This window comes from Cyprinus carpio, chromosome B5 (assembly GCF_018340385.1).
Source record: "Cyprinus carpio isolate SPL01 chromosome B5, ASM1834038v1, whole genome shotgun sequence".
Lineage (NCBI taxonomy): Eukaryota > Metazoa > Chordata > Actinopteri > Cypriniformes > Cyprinidae > Cyprinus > Cyprinus carpio.
Window position 1 is genome coordinate 5,737,627 of NC_056601.1, and position 19,602 is coordinate 5,757,228.

Sequence of the window (19,602 nt, forward strand, 5' to 3'; positions counted from 1 at the left end):
GCATTTGTGATCAGAGAAACGACACACAACAAGCACTACTCTACACTGCTTAAAACTTGTGTTTGAATCGTCAGTGGCAAATCCTTTACATATGAAAACGTACTTACAGGCTGTGAGTCAGAAGCGCCAGACTGTCCTTGCAAAGTTGGAATTGCCTCACTTTATAGAAACAGGCACCGACATTGTTTACATTACATTTACATTTACGCATTTAGCAGACGCTTTTATCCAAAGCGACTTACAGTGCATTCAGGCTATACATTGTAGGCTACTCTCACAGGAAACAGTCCTCTGCAAAATGCACTGCACACATCTGAATATTTGGGTTGAACTGTTCTGGAATAGTTATAACAGTGTTTAACAGTTATAAATACAATTTAACCACTGATTTCTAGTCGTGTCCTCTTTTGGAAGGCCAAACAAAGTAGCTTTGCTTTCACAATGAAACACACAGCGTCTCCATGACATGGCGCCGGCGGCAACAGTGTTTTGCAAATCTTCCCACATTGTGACGTAGAGATGTGGGGGCGTGTTTAAACAAGCTGTTTCAGGAGGGAGTGGTTGACTCTTAACTTTTTTAAAGAATATCTCTTTGGATTTGAGACTTTAGTCTTTGCAACTTTACAGATCTTCTTTATGCACCAAGAGCTTATAACACTCCAAAAAGAAAGGAAAAATTGAAATCGCATCATATGACCCCTTTAAATGTTTATTTCATTTGTGGATTTGGATTATGGAGGAAGGAGAATTGCTTAATTTTATTGATCGGATATACTCATTATAAACCATGTTTACTTTTTATTTATTAAAATATATATATCAACCCTCTAACACTAACGTTCCCTATTCTTTTTCTATTCTATCAACTTGTTTTCTTTTTATTTATTATCAAAAAAAATAAAAAACAAAATAAAAAGTACTTACTACATGTACTGCATTAGACTTACCGAGACTTGTCCCATCATGTACATATTATTGCTCTTTTGTTGGTTTGATTGCTTCTGTTCTCCTAATTTCAAGCATCTAGTAAATGTAAATGTGTGTATAAAATAAATAAAATGTACATAAAATGTATAAAATGTAACTTTCTGCAAAATGAATGTCTTTTTAATTAATATACACATATTTTAATGGCAATAATTAATATACTATATATTTTTATATATATATACTATATATTTTATACTATAAAATAATAATAATAATAATAATAATATATATATATATATATATATATATGTGTGTGTGTGTGTGTGTGTGTGTGTGTGTGTGTGTTCATTCATATATAATAAGAAATATAATTCATATATAATAATTCATATTTTTTATTAATAAACGTTTTTACAACTAAATACTAACATATAAACTAGCAAGTGTAAATACAGCAAGTGTGATTGCACAGCTGTGATCAGCCATTAGCAAGCTCAAAACTCGCATGCATTCTGATTACATAAAAAAAAAACTCTGGAACTCTATAATTTATGAGTTTATCAAAACAAACCCAAAGAAACTTATAACAAGCGGATATGGCAACACTGCTGAGAACCAACGCAAAGCCGCCATTCAGTATTCGCTGCTTCTATTGGCTATCTCCAGGCTGATCTGACCAATCGTAGTTGATTTCTTTATCACGCTAAACGTGGGAATACAGGGATCTTCTTGAAAGCACAGTAGCAGACTGTTCAAGGTTAGTGTGTGTCCTTTTTTCTTGATTTCTAGATGATATTTCATTAGCTTATACTTTAAATGTGCCCTGTTACTTTTTCATTATTTTATGGCGATGTGTAAAAGTGTTTGAAGTGAATGGTTTTGACAACACAGCTGTAATAGCTTTAGTGTTTCTAAAAACATTTATCTAGAATACAGTAAGACAACCTTTAAAAAGATGTCAAGATGTTAATTTTGTTGTCATTCTTGCATGATATACAAAATACATAATTTATTAATGATGATTGTTAATATTTACAATGTTCATGCTGATTACCAACCCACAACTGCACATGGAGCATCAGTTCAGTTGCTTCCTTCCTAATATACTATTTATATATATATTTTTTTTACTATTTTACTACTGTAAAATCGTAGTCAATTTACATGGTATCTCACTCAAACAATATGAAGAATGTGTAAATACTGTATATGTATACAATATACACACAGCACTATAATATAGTGTAAAATATAATTAGTTTCCAGAAGTAATGTTATGAAATTGTTTAAAACATAGTTAAATATAACTGATTTCTGAACAGGTTGTTGCAGCAGCTAAATCACTGTAAAATGGGGGTGCTGTCAGCACTGACGCGGGGGCTCGTGAGAGGAGCCGACAGAATGGCAGAGTTCACAAGCAAGCGTGGGCCCAGGACATTCTACAAGAGCAGAGGTGCGAGACCCACTGGAGTCCTCACCTCCAGCAGGAAGTTCATACCTGTACAGGCCATGATACCAGAGTTTGTGGTGCCCAATCTGGAAGGATTTAACCTGAAACCATATGTTTCGTACAAGACCCCTGCAGGGACGGAGCCGCCCATGACTCCAGAGATGTTCTTCAATGAGGTGGTGGCCCCACAGATCGAGAGAGACATTGAGGAAGGGGTTTTCAATGAGGACAATCTTGAGAAATATGGATTAGAGAAAACACAAGAGGGGAAGCAGTTCAAGCTACATCCCAGGAACTTTGTTCGTTAAGTGGACTTTGTGTTTCAGTGGTTTGCTGATGGACTGTAAACAAGTGTGTGATGTTTTCTTAAACTTCTGAACAGAAGTCATGAAAAATTTGTCTCTTCATCGGGAAATTATTAAAAACTACTGGAATGAAAAGTTTCAAACCCCTAGCAAAACTGATATATTGCCAGTGAATAATTTCCTAAAGCAGGGGTTTTCAAACGGGTTGGGGGGGGTCAATAAAGATTTAAATAAATAATTGAAAAATTAGATCTACATGAATAAACAAACTTTTGAATAAAAAGAGTAAATAAAACAGTATTACGATGATTAGGAAAAGAAAACATAACTGTGTACCTAAATAGAAACTTAATATCTTCCAAATATATTTTAGACGTATATACATTTTTCATTAAGTAAGTATAAACTATATGGATGCCTTATAAATTTTAGGATTTGGGTCCCTTGCACAAGAATGATCATATTTTGGGTTATTTAGAGAAACAATTTTACAAAAGAAATAAATGTAGACACTTGTGTTTATTAACAGGGTTATGGTTTATTTGTTACAAAAGCTCTGTCTGGCTCTCAGTGTAAAACTAGAAAACGTCCTTAATATTTTCTAGCTAAAATATATAGTCAGAAAATGACACCCAGTTGAAATAAAGATCTGTATCTCAAAATTGCATATACTGAATACTAAGCAATACTGGATATGTTACAGCAACACGATGCAGCGAAATGTGCAGGTCCACATAACCTCAATTTTTTGAAGCCCATCATATCAGCTGTGTTCAGGAAGAGGGGACGGGTTCAGACGGCTTCTGTTTGTCCTCTGGGCTCCAGTCCCATCTCCACACATGCATCATGTGGTCGTAGAAGGAGCAGGAAGCCATCAGGCAGGACAGAGACTGGGAGTCTCTAGCAGGGCTGGTGACGGGGTCTGGAACTGAACTTTTTTCTGGTAAAGAACACTGGTCAGGTATGTACCGCCCTGAATCATCCTCCAGAGAGGTGTCAAAGCTGGCAGTGGGCGATTCATACTGGATCCTGAGATGACCTCCAGACTCTGTGAGCCCAACGCTGATTTGGGGAGGTTCTTGGGGAGAGGGGGGTGTGGAGTTGCTTAGGGGGAGTCTGGACCAGTCTGCTCCATATGCCAAGGAGTTGTGTAGAATATAGGAGGCCAGAACTGGGCATGGGGCATCTTGTCCCTCTACAAATGTAAATATTAGGGATAAAAACAGCATAAAGAGTAGAATTCAAAATCAGGAACTGTTCAAAACTTAGAGATTGGTAAGATTTTTTATGTTTTTAAAAAGAAGTCTCTTATGCTCACCAAGGCTACATGTATTTGATCAAAAATACAGTAAAAATTTTGTCAAATGTTATTACAGTTTAAAATAATCTTTTCTATTTTAATATATTTTAAAATGTTTATTCATGTGGTGGTTAAACTGAATTTTCAGCTACTGGAATTATATTCCAGTCTTCAGTGTCACTTGATTCTTCAGAAATCATTTTAATATGCTGATTTGGTGCTCAAGGAAATTGTATTATTAATAATAATGACAAAATCTTACTGGTTAATATTTTTTTTCATGCAAACAATGATACATTTTAGTAAAATAAATAAATAACAGTATTTAATTAAAATAGAAATAACATAATAAATATGTTTCTTATGATAAATGTAATGCATTCTTGGTGAATAAAAGAACTAATTTCTTTAACAAAAAAATACATTGACCCCATACGTTTGATCAGTAGAGTACTTTTTATAATGGACATATATTAAGAGTAATTCTTACCCATAGCTTTCTGGCAGTGGAGAATATGGAAATCATTATGCATACATGCAGCTAGCAGCAGGTGCTCTTCACTGGGGTGCCACTTGAGTCTCCACACACCCCCACCCACTGCAGTCTCACTCAAGGGCTGCTTCATGTTCCTCCCGTCCCAGAGCAACACGTTCTCATCATAGCTGCAAGAGGAACAAACACATAAACCACTACACTGTTGACAGCAGTCAATGGACATTTTTTGCCCAAGACATTTCACAAATATGACCACAAATGTGTAAAAAGTCATGGAAATGCAAACATGGATTTTTTTCTTGCTGGAGCAAACTGGAATGAAAAAAAAAAAAAGATATTTGTTAAAGTCTCCCATGTACTCCATTCAAGTTTTTTTTGACTTACCTTCCTGTGGCTAGTATGTGCTCTCGATGGGGGTTACTGTGTATGCTGCATACTCCCATAGTGTGTCTGTGACAGGAGAGCAGTATTTACAATGACAGCATGAACATAATTAAGAAACAGTGACTCAATAAATGCTATAAGTAATAAGTAATAAGTTGCTGGCTGAAAAACCATAGCTTGTGTCTGACCTCTTGCTGGTGAAGGTAGGGGAAGAAGGACCCATTCTCAGATCCCAGCCCTTTAGTTTACAGTCATCACCACCTGGGACAGCAGTTACACAAAAAGTTATGAAGTTCAGATAAATACTTTTACATAAAAACATAAATCAATGCAGTGTTATTTTAGTATTGTATAAGATAATATTAATAATTTGAATTAGCTGTTATTTTATATTTTTAATTTTAATTTAGTATTTTTTGAGCTTGTAATATTTATTAATATTTCTATTTAGCTTTATTTTTTCCCGTTTATTCTAGTTAGTTGACAAGTTTTTTCCCCCCACATTTTTCATCTATTTTTTATATTTTATTGTGTTTTATTTCAGCTTTATATCAAAGTACAAAAATGTTTTTTAATAGTGTTTAAATTACCAATCCTGAATCAATGAGCATACATGCAACAGCACTTCTTTTGCTTGCTCTTGCTCTAATACCTGAATAAACAATCTGTGTATCCCAGTAACTAAATGCTGCGATCCAGGCTTCAAAGTCGTGAGCTTTCCACTGACACACAGCATTTAAACTGGCTTCCCCTAGAGACAGCGCTGTGAGAGAGCCGCTCGAGTCACTGGACACCACACGCACATCACTGCTACAAAAACACAACAGTAACCATTATTTACAGAGACAACGCAATGCCAAATCATCAGTCCATCAATGACGAGCGCACCTTACCTCTCACCTCTCCCTGTGGACCAGTCTAAAGACAAGGCCAGTCTGTCAGGACCCAACCCTGTGCTCAACTCGTGCTCCAGACCACATGTGCCCTGCTACTGGAGACACAGTCCAGACAGGCAGAAAACACTCAATGAAGTACAAATACAACAATAAAATACAGTGTCCAATGCCTACAGTGTTTACCTCAAAGGAATATGCAGTATGGTTTCAATCATAGATAGATAGATATCATTATTAACATATTTAAAAGGGATAGTTCACTCAAAATTCACCCAAAAAAATCATTGACTCGCCCTCAGTTTTCCAAGCTTGTATGAGTTTGTTGAGCATAAAAGAAGATATTTTGAAGAATTTGGGTAACCAAACAGCTGTTAGAAACAAAAACTCTTCGGATACATAATATTTAAAATATTTATTTTTTTGTTTTCAGTAAAAGAAATTAATTCATACAAGTTTGGTACAACTTGAGGTTGAGTAAATTATGACAATTTTCATTTCTGGGTGAACTATTAATATGATAATTAATTAATATAACTGAATGAATATAATGTAAATAATATATTCAATACTTATTAATAATTTTAATATGAAACGGAATTATCTAACCTAATTAAAAAGCTGTAAAAAAAATTACAAATCATATATAACCTTTCAAATCTAAATAACCAATTTTTTTTTTTTGTTTACTTTTTTCCTTCTTGTTTTAGACCAGTCTTTGAATGGGCATTTCACTTTGCAGCATGAGTGTGATTTGTCACCTGAGATCCCATAAGCTTGTACAACTGGATTTCTCCACTTGCAGTGGCCATACCCAACACTGGGCGCTCTGATATCGGCACGTGACACCTGAGAAATTAGAACAAATGAAACACTGTGCGTTGGGCAGTTACAAAAAGCGTTTGACTCCGCATCAACTCCATACTGACCATCTGTCAAGACAAGAGTGTTACACAGGACACGAGCGGTGAAAAATGGATGGATGCCATCACATACAATAAATAACGTACATAATATACACACAGACTGTACAAAATACAGTACAGTATACATATGGAGTGTGTAATGGTGTAGTGAGCAGAATACACAGTGAGATTCACCTACCATTTGAGGTCGAGTATAGCAGGAGTGTCTCTCCGCTGAGTCTCAGTCAGTGGAGGGATGAAAGATGTCTGCGGATTACACTCGAACAGATAAAGTCGACCGATTCTGTTCGGTGCAGGACAGTTTTCTGCGGTTTGCTGTTAACAGAGAACACCGTTTCAATTTAGGATTGACCAGTTAATACCACACAATACCACAAACTAAAGGCGAAAGATATTTAGCATTACCTTCTCATCGCCTTTTTGTAGCTGGTAAGTCCCACATGCCAGAACATGAGAGAACTGTGGTAACGGGCACCACTCCACAGTATCAGCGCTTAACTCCGTGTCAAACACCTGCAGGGTTCGGGTTCGAGACTGCCAACCCATTTAAGCGGCTCGGCATAATATGAAGCAACTTAGAATAGATAATCGAAGTCACTGACCAAGAGATGACTGCACGCGAAACTTACTGTCAGTCTGTGACCCCTACATACACGCAGCACTCTAGACCAGCTGTTTTATTTAAAATTGTAATTTTATATAATTTTTTATTAAAATGAATAGTATGTATTATAACTTCGTGTCAAATATTAGTTTCCAGGTCATAAACATTTTCGTGTAACTTCGCCTTTTATCGTTTTTGCGAGGTAAACAGGACGCGAATGGCACAACAACTTCCGGGTTTCTGAGCTCTGACTGGTTGAGCGTTTAAATCGCGCCCTTGTTGTTTACGAGGAGCAGTTCCTGGCTGAAGCATGTAGTTTTCCAGTTGTATTTTTTTATGTGATTTTATGTTAAATGAGTATGGAACAAAACTCCGAGTCAAAATCTGTCCTTTGCACATTGCTGGATAAAAACGATCAGTCCAAATATGTGTTTTTTACACAAAAACGATCAGCGGGTGACATAAACATAGGGTGAGTTGACATAAAGCAGTCACAGCAGTTTGATATGCTCTAATGTAATTTACATAATACATACATACATACATACATACATACATACATATATATATATATATATATATATATATATATATATATATATATATATATATATATATATATATATATATATATATATATATATTTGTGTGTGCAGTTATAAATTCAGGTTAAATAAACCAGTGTTGATTTAGTATTTTTAATATAGTATTATAGTATTTATTCATATTTTTAATTTGCTTTTGTTTTTATATTTTCAGATTTCATTTCAGATGTAGTATTTTGTCATCATCATCATCATTATTATTTAAATATTTCTATTTAGCTTTAATTGATTTATTTTTATTTTTAGGTGGTTGCTTTGTTCTTTCAAGCTTTTCATCTAACAGTTGTAATATTTCAGTTTTCTTTTTGGTATACAATTAATTCTATAAATTATATTCAGTATATATATATATATATATATATATATATATATATATAATTTTTTGTTAACAGTGACAACACTAAATTGCACACTCGTCAGTTGGCTACAACATTTGTCATAATAATAATACATAATATTACGAATTGTATATATTGCTTATAGTTGTATATATCATGATGTCCTGTTTCCCGTAGATTTACCAATGGTGAAGATGTTTGGAAAACACATCTTTCAGAGGAGATTCTGTCTCAGCTTGTAAGGATTTTTTTTTTTTTTTTTTTTCTACATGACAGATATTTGTTTCTTGTAACAATAACACAATGCTTTTATTTCTTTACAGTTCAAGACATTTTCATTGAAGTCCACAGAGGATTATACCTTCAAACTCAAGTGAGTTGCAACCTGAGGGCCAATTAATGAATCCATAATCTGATTTCTCGGTTGGCAAGATCTGAGAACCGTCTCTTGTGTATGTGGACAGATGTGCGTGTAAAGCTGGCAGAGCCTTTGTGAAGCTGCAGGAGGACAGTGCTGTGCTGCATTTAGGATCGGAGCCCAAAGACCTCAGTCTGTCCCTGTCCAAACTCAAAGACTCGGAGGGAAGGACAGAAGTCAAGGAACTGCTTTTTAAAATGGCTGACAGCTTGCAACAGCTAGAAAGTCAAGGCAAGTCAGGATATTTTCAATTATTATACTCACAAATTTTTCCATTCTAAATGTTTGCTGTTTCATCATTTGTAGGTTCTTCATCCTCATTCAGTCCAGTCAAGAGTCCTCAGAAATGGAGTGCTGGTAAGCATGTTAGTTGTAAACATCCAAGAGGCCTTATGAGTCTTAAAATGATTTTGTTATATTAACATAATCTTACTTAAAATGCTAAAAAGCCCAGACTTTACACTTTTGAGTGCTTTTTTAAAGTTTATTTTATTACAGTAGAAATACCAGAGGTACACTGTATATCAGCTTTACTTAATTATATCAGAATTATTTGTCTAATTGTCAAAGCTTTAAAACTAGTGATGACATGTTTCTGTTTTAGAATTTGAACCTAGGAAACAGCATAAGGGTCCAGTAGTAGCAGTCAAAAAACGTCTTCCTGGAGATTCTCTCATCAACCCAGGAACAAAAAGGTTAATATTCTCATTGACTTTATTCTCCAAACTGAACGAATTAACAATCTGTGAATATCTCCGCTCACTGAGCATTTCTGTTGATTTTACAGAAAGAAACCTGCAACAGGTGTGGCTTTTGATGACGAAGACGATGATTGAAGTCAGCACGACCACTGAGTTTTATAAAAAAATAAGAATTGTACCTTTTAACCAACTCAACACTATCTGTTTTTAAAATGTAACTTGGACAGAAATCAGTGTGAACTGTTTCAAGTCATCATGTACTGTTTAAGGTTTTATTAAATGACATTACTAAATGATTTCTTCATATTGTATCCTTTTTAAATGCGTTTCTAATAAAAATGGTATTTTTAAATAACTGTGTTCACTGAATGTTATTTTCAGCAAGTAGACAACAACAACAAAAAAAAAAGAGTCAGAAAATCAATTTAACAATTTATTGATTTAATTTTTAACTCTTCTCTCCCTGTTAATATTAAAAACATCAGTTCACCCCAGTTAGCACAAGATTATGGAAACAACAAAAGTAATTGAAAGCAAGCTGAAAAGGTCCAGTCACTCTTGTTACAAGGGAATCCACCTGAACATAGGTATTACTGGATGAAAAAAACGTTCATAAATATCGAATCATATTCACATGTACTGAATTTACATTCCAACAAGAAAGATCAAACTAAATCACCTCCTTAACCATTCTGCTATTTTATATGATACAGAACCACACTCATGTTTGCTGGTGTCTTAAATCACTGCACATGTTAATTTCCAAAGTGAAAAGCAGCTTGCGCTGATCTTTAGTTAGGCTGTTGAGGTTCTCCGTTAACAGGAAATATATTCTGAAGTGGCCCAGACGCCTGAACATTATGTAAATAAGTGTTCAATAGGTCAGTTTTCACAATTAATTTACACATTTCAAAAACTACGCTTCGTTTCCCTTTGGTCATCGTACATGAAAATGCAGACTAGGGCCTCATTATCGGTCTCTGCTTTCCTCTCTTTGAGGAGCTCCAAAATATCGATCATACTCTTTTACGCAGCAATGTCAGAAAAATAAGACACCATTATAGTACTAAGTGCCAACAACTGTGCAAGATTCAGAGATTAAGCACGGTTAGACTGTCACTGAGCGATAGGAACGAACCATCATGTACATCACTGACATGAAAGAGAAGCATCATTTCATTTCAAATGAACAATATGATCGACTGATTTCAGGTCAAAACGAAACATGTACACTTGTGTTACATTACAGTGCAAACGACAAAGTCTAACCCTCCTTCTATTCAATAAACACACATTTCAAGGGTTCTCATAAATACAATAATCAATAGCAATGACCTGATTTCTGTCTATCTGTAATAATAGTGACTAAGAGTTCACCTTTGGCTTCACAGTGATAGCGTGACAATGACTTTCTACTGACATCTGGTGTAGGAGCTCTTTCAACTGACATCTGGTATTACTCAGCTTTTAACCATAATGCAACGTAAATTTTCCACCGAGACAGACACAGGTATCAATTACAATTAATTTCAGAATTCATTCACAAAAAAAAAAAATAAAAAAGAGAGAAACCCCTGTACCCTACTAGTTTAGGAGACACAAAAGTCAGCACAAAACACATATGCCGTTTACATTCAATTACAAGACCACAAACATCTCCATAGTAGGGCTGGATCGACTAAAGGCCTTTGAATCGGTCACGAGTCATTCACTATTGAGTGTCCGATTTCAAAACTTCAATGAAGGTGCACAGGTACATTTGCATTCTTCAACAAGAACAACAGGTCTGTTCAAAACATTTAAGCATAGTAAAAGTTCTTCAACCCACAACACGACAGGCTTGTCTTTTATAGCATGCTCTCAATGCAGGTACAAATCAACAGAGTAGGTCCGAGTAATGAAAAAAGATTCGGTTCAACTCAATGTGAGGATAAACAGTCATTAAAAAACAAGTCGCTATTCCTTGAGGGATGATTATGTTATGACATCAACACTACAATTAAAATAATTTAACACGTGATCTGTTTAAAGATAGTACGATCATATTCAAATTGAAAGCAGTACCAAAATAAACCATAGGCTGGTTCATAGCCTGTCTAGGAAATACATTCTCTTTAGTTCCCATCCAGCACAGTTATACACGATTCCATAAACCATCGTCTCTGAAATGCAGGAGGGGAGGCCCGATCACGTCCAGGCACCGACTGTGTCTGCATCTCTGTTTAGAGTTCCCAGAAGAGCCGTTCTCTCGCTTCGCTACCCGAAGTGCAAATGGAAACAAGAACAACCCACTCACTGGGCCAGAGAGACAGATCCTCTCCAGCGAGAAAAAAAAACGCACAAATGTCTTTCACCATACAGACACGGGTCTGAACTTGAGGCTTATTTTTTAACATCTCTCCGTCTGCGAGAATAACAGCTGTTTCAGCACAGAGTGTCTGTATTAAATGACAACTGCACCTGTGAGAAGGCAAAATAAAAATGATTGAAATAATGTAGTTTAACAGTCTTGTATTAATTGCTCTTTTCTATTCATCAAAGAATCCGGAAAAAATAAGTCACACTTCCCACAAATATATTAAGCAGTAAAACATTTCAACTGTGATGATATAAAAATGCTTCTTGAGCACTAACTCAGAATACACTCTTAAAAAGGGATCAGTGGTTCCACAAAGAACCTTTACCATACATGGAAACTTTTTATTCCACAAAAGGTTCTTTACAGTGGAAAATGGTTCTTAAGATTATTAAGATGTTTTTCACACTAAGAAAAAAGGGTTCTTTTAAGAACTGTTCACTGAAAGATTCTTTGGGGAACCAAAACAGTTTTTTTTCTGTGGCATCGCTGTGAAAAATCAATTTCAAAATCTCCAAACTTTTGAACTGCAGTGTAATATTTTGTTTAGTATGTAGTACACTTTTTGAAATTGTTTAATAGTACTATCTTGCCTCATTTTTGTCTTCCATAGTTTTATTATAATCCATTTAATGTACTGTTTGTGACATTCCAACAGCCACAGCCTAATTCTGAATCCATAAGAAATGTGATTCGCTCCATCACTTTTTAATAGAATTAAGCTTTCTAATAACAAATGTCTTTATAAATCATAACCAAAGTCTTCTGCAGACTGTGCCAAGCAGATTTGATTGAATTATCTCATCAAGTGAATTATAGTTTTATAGTCTTACCCTTTCTTCCTCAAAGCTGATCAGTCCTTCATCATCCTCACTCTCAAGTTCTTCTGGCTCTTCACTTACGAGGGCGTTGAGTTCGGTGTTAGCGGGACGTGGACGGAGAATGCTGAGCAACCGCTGCAGTGGCGACTGACCAGCACTAGATGGGGAACTTTCTTGCTGTTCTAAGTTATCGCTTTGCTTTTTTGCAAAGTTGACAAAGACCTAAATAAAAAAAAGAATAGAAAAGAAGAAAATACTACTTTTCCTTGTTATAGTATGTCACTTCTGAATTCATATTTCACACATTTAGTTAATCTTTTGCATCAATAACTAATGTTTGTTCACTTTTAGGGATGTAACGATTCACTCAACTCACGATTCGATTCACAATTTTTTTTTACAGAATGAAATTTAAGAAAAATTATAAATTAAATGTGTTGTTTTATTATTGCTTGGACAAAATGCTGCACGTTTCTTTGCGAAATTAAAAAATAACACTAAAATAATGTACTAATATAGCACTTGCATATGATTGCTCTTTTGTTGGTTTTGATTGCTTCTATTATCCTCATTTGTAAGTTGCTTTGGATAAAAGCATCTGCTAAATAACAAAATTTAAATATGATGTAAATGTAAATAACAAAATTAAATTGAAATTTTAAAACAAGCCCCAAATCAAGTAACACAAATAAAAGAAATTTTTTCATACAAACAAAATAAGGCTTTGTCTGTGCTCTTTCCATTTAAATTAGAGGCAACCACTGCATTTTAATCAAGATCTAAACAAAGATGCCGCACACATGCAACATGAGCAGTTTTTAATCTAAATTAGATTGTATAATTTAAAAATTTACAAGCAAAAACAGAATGGTTTGACTTCAGTTTTGTGAAACTATACATAAAAACAAATATCTGCATGAAACAGAAACAGCGGACGAGCTGAACGAGACACAGTTTCACACTCCGCCAGCAGGTGGCGCTTAAAGCGTTTCCTTGGTTTCCGCTGTAAACAAAGCAAAGCTGCAATTATGAACTAAAATATGCATTATACAAAGGCAATTTGAAAAGAAAAAAAATATCATTTAAACTTTTCTAAAGACAGTAAGTTCCCCTCAGACATATATTCATATAAACTCCTACCCCTAAGTTAATCGTGATTTGTTTAGCATCTCAACCGATTTGAATCATCACATATTTTAACCGGCTTGTGGTTAATCGTTAAACTTTCAATATTGACATTTTTCTTTCATTATTAGTCACTGAGGTATACTCACGTTGTCCAAAGTTGTCTGGCTGACAGAATAATCTTCGATGCTCAGCACTTCGACCACCTGCTCCATTTTGCTGAAGACCTGAGCCAGAGAGATGTTCTCTGACTTCAGCTGGTACTGAATCTTTGTGTGGTGCCGCTCCTTATGTGAAAGAATACGCAGAAGTTTACACTATTTACTGCAAGCAAAGCAAGCTCAAAATATCCGCACATGTACACTTAGTTTTGTCAGCACTGCACAAAAACACCTTGTGAGAGCTTCTTGCGACTTTGAAAACTCATTTTTATATATTACAATCCAAACGGACAACATGGAGGTACCTGTATATCGGCCATCTGTTTGGAGAAATTTCAGCTGATGCACAGCAAATATGAAATGTTTGCATTCCCAGTCAAAGTCTTGTCCTTAAACTTACCTTTATATATGCATTTCCAGTCAAAATCACCCCAATCTCACCTTAAGGATGGCCTCCGGAAAATTCCTGTTGAAAAACCGGATCACTTCCTTGACGCTAGCTGTGGTCTTAGTTCGTACTGTTATCATGTATCCATCCCCAAATCTAAAATAAATAAATAAATAAAAGAACAGACAGTGAGTAGGCATTTTTAAGAAACCTGCACTCCTGTATCACACATTATAATGGCTGAGACTTTTCAGACCTGTTTTTGAGATGCTGGATGCTTCCTAGGCACTTGAACCTGCCGTTAACCATGATGCCCAGTCTTGTACACAAGGCTTCACATTCCTCCATACTGCAAACAAATACATCAGTACATTAGTGCTATAAAAACTAAATGTAAAACAAAAAATAAGATTTATATAGTTACCACACCTGTGTGATGTCAACACCACAGAGCGTCCAGTCTTAATGATGTCAAGAATCAGATTCCATAAGAAACGACGAGCCTTTGGGTCCATACCTGTGGTGGGCTCATCCTATAACGAAAAACAACAGATCATGAAAAAAATCATGTTTAGACCATTTACAGTAACAGCTCAGCTGGAAAAGTCTTGTTTTAAGGATGTTTTGATATTCCTTACAGGAAAACATATTCAATGAATGGAAAAAAAATATTATTAACAAGTTTGTTTATAATAATGGACTTGTGTTCAGATACTATATTATAGTTTTATTTTTCTTAGCCTGTTGGCAAATAGTTTTTTCTTGTTTTAAGAATAAATCCAACATAATTTTGTGACATATATGTTATTAAAATAGTGTAAAAATAGTTTTATGCTTAATAAATGACCAATAGAGTAAAATATTTTATTTTTAATACTGAAAATTAATCAGTAGTGTCGGTAGCATAGCAAAATTTTTGAAATAAAATAACGATTGTTTATTTATATATTTATTACACATACATTTACCAACATTTTTTGGAGGTTTATGCAAAGTATCACAAATAAAAACAATAAACTTATTTTGACATATACTCTACGTTCTGCCAAAAATACCTTGCTATATCAGCAATGTAAATTAAGCTATAGAGTCGTTAACATACCCTAGTGAAAAATAAATATACTAAAATGTATTTGAAATACATTTATTTCATGCTAAGTATAATACAAATACATTTACATATTTATGTCCTTAATAAAAATACACTTTTTTTTTTTTTTTTCATAAATCAAGACAAAAAACTGATTAAAAATTATTATTTTTTTTTTGCAGCAGAGTTTGGAACAAGATCAGAGAAAAGAATGATACAGAGATCTAACCAGAAAGATGAGTGAGGGATATCCAATCAGAGCAATAGCTGTGGAGAGTTTGCGTTTGTTGCCTCCACTGTAGGTGCCAGCAGGTTTGTCAGCATACTTGGACAACTCCAGCTTCTCCAGAGCCCACTGAACCACTTCAGGACACAAAGAGAGAGTGAATTAGAGAGCGAGATCTTTTATTCTTAACAGCAAGAACAATGAATTTCAAACTGCAGCTGACAATTATAGATTGCTAAGTGCTCTTGCACTTTTTAAAGTGATTTCAAGAGAGCTTTTAGGAGCTCTTATACACACTTGACTATCACTGATAAGTGCATGACAACCTTTTACAGAATGCCGTGTGACTACACAGGATGTGTGTGTGTGTCTGTGTACCCGTTCCTCATCTTTCCAGGGGATGCCGCGGAGGCGTGTGTACAGCTCCAGATGTTCTCGAGCAGTCAGGTCATCAAATAGAGCATCAAACTGAGGGCAGTAACCGATGCTCTGCTGCACACGTAAAAGCTCCCGCAAGATACTGCAGGGTAATGAGAGACTCATTCTCACCAAACCATTCACATTAATAGTACATATGCAAAATAAAGAAGAAAATGAAGCTTTGAAGGGGTCATATGATGCGATTTTTTTCTTTGTGCATAAAGAAGATCTGTAAAGTTGCAAAGACTAAAGTCTCAAACCCAAAGAGATATTCTTTATCAAAGTTAAGACTCTGTCACACTCCCCTAAAACGGCTCGTTCAAACACGCCCCCACATATCTACGTCACTATGTGGAAATATTTGCATAATGCCACCCAGATGTTCATGCAAAGAAAGAAGGCGTGGTTTCAGTGACCGCAGTTAGTGATGAAGCAGCCATGTCAGGAAGATGCTGTGTGTATCTAGGTGAAAGCAAAAGCACTTTGTTTGGCCATCTGAAATTAGATGCATTTAGGAATCTTTAAGATTACTTACAACAGAACAGCAACGCATTTTATGGTTCAATAACTATTGCAAGTATACTTTAGGTGCACTTAAAATATCTTGCATTTAAAGACAGATATTATTCAAAGATCATACAATCCTCATCAACAGGGACATTAAAACACATTTTTCATATTAAGAAATGTTCATTGTGCACAAGGAGTACTCCAAGTTATTTATGATTTTTATTTCAGTAAGTCTCAAGTGATATGTCAGTAAATATGTTAATAGATTTGAACTATACTTAGTATGCAAAAAATGTTTTTAAATATATTACTTTTTTACTAGCTAACATCAAAACCTTAAAAAAAGTCTATTAAAAATTATTTACTTGAGAAATAAAATCTTACAAGATGAGACTTTTTTTTTTTTTAAATATATACTAATTTGATATATATTCTATATATTATATGAATGATGAGGAAGAGAGGGAGAAACACATCAAAGCTGGTCTGAATGTAGCACCTCTGTCCCTGAATAAAGGCCTCTCCCCCTGTTGTGCTCTCATCTCCAGTCAACATTTTGAAGGTTGTGGTCTTTCCTGCCCCGTTCACTCCCAGCAGCCCAAAGCACTCCCCAGGACGAACCCCAAGACACAAACGGTCCACCGCCAGGATCCGGCCCATCTTGCGAGACTTGTACACCTGTGAGGAAACACCGGCTCTGAGGATATTTTGAGGGGTTCAGATCAAATGCACTGGGTTAAGGGAAAGTTTTTAAATGTCAAGGAGTGTCTGACCTTGGTTAGGTTGTCGATCTTCAGCATGTCATTGTCAGCATCTCCCCTCAGCACTCTGCGTCTCTCACAGGCCACATCAACATCATCGTCCTCAACTGGCTGACTGTTGACAGGCACTCTCTCAATGAGATGAAAACAGTGACCTTTAGAACATTTTCATTTTAAACTGTCAAAGGCACACACATGCTGTATACAAAATCACACTCACTGGGCTTTCCTGAGGAAGTTGTACTGGCACAGAATTGTAATGAGAAAGCCAACGAAACCCTCAATGGTCATTGCCACCAGTCCCCGTGTCACAATGTCCCATTCAAATGGAGACTTCACCTTATCAAACTGGCCTGCAGGGAAGAGAAGGCATTTTACCATCTGAAAAGAGCAAAGAACAGTCCTCAACGATGCTCTGAGATAAAGAATGCATAAACACACCTATCTTGGCGTAATACTCATTGATATACTCATTATAGGCCATCTCCATCAATCCATGACCCAGGTTATAGTTGGGAAAGATGAGAAAACAGGACTTCAGATAGCTGTTTACCAACTTTAAATCCTGTAAGGTAAAAAAAAAATCAAACAAATATATATTAGTGATAAAATGTTACATTGTTATGTGATTTTAATTTGATTTGGTTGAAAATGTTAAAGTGATAGTTCACCCAAAAAATTATTACTTTTACTAATTCTGTCATTGATTACTCACACATTCCAAACCTGTAAGACCTTCGTGTTATTTCTGATGAAATCCAAGAGCTTTCTGACCTTGCATAGACAGCAACACAACTACCAAGGCCCAAAAAGGTGGTAAGGACATTGTTAAAATAGTCCAGTCGAAGACTGACACAGAAGAGAAGAATTTTTTAAATAAAGTTATTATTTTTGTTTTCTTTGCGCACAAATAGTATTCTCGTAGCTTCATAAAATTACAGTTGGACCACCAATGTCAAATGGACAATTTCAACTATGTCTTTACTACCTTTCTGGGCCTTTATGTGATAGTTGTGTTGCTGTTTATGCAGGGTCAGAAAGCTCTCGGATTTCATCAAAAATATCTTAATTTCTTTTCCGAAGATAAATGAGGCCTTACAGGTTTGAAATGACAAGAGGGTAATTAATAACAGAATTTTCATTTTTGGGTGAACTAACCCTTGAAGGGGATGGGAGTGAGATACATAAAGACAATATTTTATTAAAATTATTTCTTCTATAGAGAATGAGCTCAAAAGAATGTTGTCATACAGCTTATACACACAATTTATATACAATTTCTCTGTCTGACCTACCTTGTCACGCTCAAACAGCTGTAGGAGGAAAGTGGCCACCGTGGCTGTGATGCCAATGAAGAGATTGATGACTATGAGGAAAACATAAGCTGTGCTGGGCACCTCAAACCAGAAAGAGGCTGGATACATGATGGGGGTTATAGACCAGCTAGAAAGAGAGAGCGAAATGTCACATTTTATGTGGCATTTTAAGACCTTAATAAAACTGATAAAAATAAAAAAAAACTGTATTTATTGTCTCTCCACGTCTGATTGAGTCTTCATACAGAAATAGCTTACCCATAAAGGAGGAAGAGAGAGAGCACTGCTGGGAAATTTGTAGGTGACGTGTACGCAGGAAGGTCAAACACAAACAGAATTAGGACACAGCACGTTGCTGGAACCAGGTAGTTCAGCTAAAGAAGAAAGAACAAAAGAAATCTTTGTAAACCAGTTAAGCCCTCAGGACTGTTCTTGTTTGTGAATAGACACCAAATCCCTCACAGTCTCTCCTTCCCCCTACCATGTCCCATATGTAGTTCGCTAGCCAGTAAGTGACAGGGTCACAGCCACTGACAAACTGTAGGTGTTTGGCCTTGGTGGATTTTTCTGCTACCAGGAAGACCACGAAGCTTGCTGGCACAAAGGACATGGCTACAATGATGAAGATGGCAATAACCACATCAGTGCCCTGGAGCCTAGAAGAGCGGATATGAAATCCGAAATAAGCAATGAGTGTTTTAGGGCTGCAACAGGAAGAACAGAGGAGAGTAAGACTTACAGATAATCCAGAGAAAGACTGGCACTGGTTCTGTTCATGGGATGATTGGTCACTGTGATGCCTGTGAACGTTTGCACATATAGAGTTTTCATTAGAATTCAGTAAAACATGCACAATTTAAATAGAAAAAAAAAAAAAAAACAATTGATGACTTCTAGATAGTTAGCTGAAGCTAATTCAGACTCACCGTATGCAGCAGGGTTTCCTTTACTACTGGGCAGATTGGCTCTGAGGATGGCATTGTTCAGAACATTTAGGTAGGTGGGCATACTATGATACCCTTTGTTATTGTAAAGCACCTGTAGAGTAAAACAAAAACATTCAAATTACAATGAAATA

General features: G+C 35.6%; 4 protein-coding genes across 4 annotated transcripts in view; 2 read left to right on the plus strand and 2 right to left on the minus strand.

The window, feature by feature from the left end:
* The first annotated feature begins 1,572 nt into the window (after positions 1-1,572).
* On the plus strand, positions 1,573-2,844 carry LOC109081605 (39S ribosomal protein L41, mitochondrial-like). The gene is made up of 2 exons (XM_019096590.2): positions 1,573-1,687; positions 2,253-2,844. Exon 2 carries the CDS (start codon positions 2,281-2,283, stop codon positions 2,686-2,688), a length of 408 nt encoding a protein of 135 aa, XP_018952135.1. The 5' UTR covers positions 1,573-1,687; positions 2,253-2,280; the 3' UTR covers positions 2,689-2,844.
* Positions 2,845-3,203: 359 nt separating this feature from the next.
* dph7 (diphthamide biosynthesis 7) lies at positions 3,204-7,417 on the minus strand. The gene is made up of 9 exons (XM_042723860.1): positions 7,090-7,417; positions 6,863-6,999; positions 6,520-6,607; positions 5,759-5,853; positions 5,518-5,675; positions 5,054-5,126; positions 4,866-4,931; positions 4,476-4,648; positions 3,204-3,880 (listed from the first exon to the last, which is right to left on the minus strand). Exons 1-9 carry the CDS (start codon positions 7,228-7,230, stop codon positions 3,459-3,461), a joined length of 1,353 nt encoding a protein of 450 aa, XP_042579794.1. The 5' UTR covers positions 7,231-7,417; the 3' UTR covers positions 3,204-3,458.
* A 121-nt stretch (positions 7,418-7,538) lies between these two features.
* paxx (PAXX non-homologous end joining factor) lies at positions 7,539-9,702 on the plus strand. Its single transcript, XM_019096571.2, has 7 exons — positions 7,539-7,760; positions 8,409-8,469; positions 8,555-8,604; positions 8,696-8,880; positions 8,956-9,006; positions 9,254-9,344; positions 9,437-9,702. The coding sequence occupies exons 1-7, from the start codon at positions 7,642-7,644 to the stop codon at positions 9,483-9,485; spliced, it is 606 nt and encodes a 201-aa protein (XP_018952116.2). The 5' UTR covers positions 7,539-7,641; the 3' UTR covers positions 9,486-9,702.
* Positions 9,703-9,770: 68 nt separating this feature from the next.
* Positions 9,771-19,602, minus strand: part of LOC109081569 (ATP-binding cassette sub-family A member 2-like) — a 64,121-nt gene continuing 54,289 nt past the window's right edge. Inside the window, exons 33-49 of the mRNA XM_042723861.1 lie at positions 19,451-19,562; positions 19,264-19,324; positions 19,006-19,180; positions 18,783-18,898; positions 18,504-18,651; positions 17,650-17,773; positions 17,430-17,561; positions 17,221-17,342; positions 16,947-17,125; positions 15,896-16,037; positions 15,521-15,655; positions 14,631-14,734; positions 14,458-14,550; positions 14,255-14,357; positions 13,802-13,939; positions 12,540-12,749; positions 9,771-11,810 (exon numbers count right to left, since the gene is read on the minus strand). Of these exons, the coding sequence (XP_042579795.1) occupies positions 11,775-11,810; positions 12,540-12,749; positions 13,802-13,939; positions 14,255-14,357; positions 14,458-14,550; positions 14,631-14,734; positions 15,521-15,655; positions 15,896-16,037; positions 16,947-17,125; positions 17,221-17,342; positions 17,430-17,561; positions 17,650-17,773; positions 18,504-18,651; positions 18,783-18,898; positions 19,006-19,180; positions 19,264-19,324; positions 19,451-19,562 (2,130 nt within the window). The 3' untranslated portion in view covers positions 9,771-11,774. The remainder of the gene's footprint in view (positions 11,811-12,539; positions 12,750-13,801; positions 13,940-14,254; positions 14,358-14,457; positions 14,551-14,630; positions 14,735-15,520; positions 15,656-15,895; positions 16,038-16,946; positions 17,126-17,220; positions 17,343-17,429; positions 17,562-17,649; positions 17,774-18,503; positions 18,652-18,782; positions 18,899-19,005; positions 19,181-19,263; positions 19,325-19,450; positions 19,563-19,602) is intronic.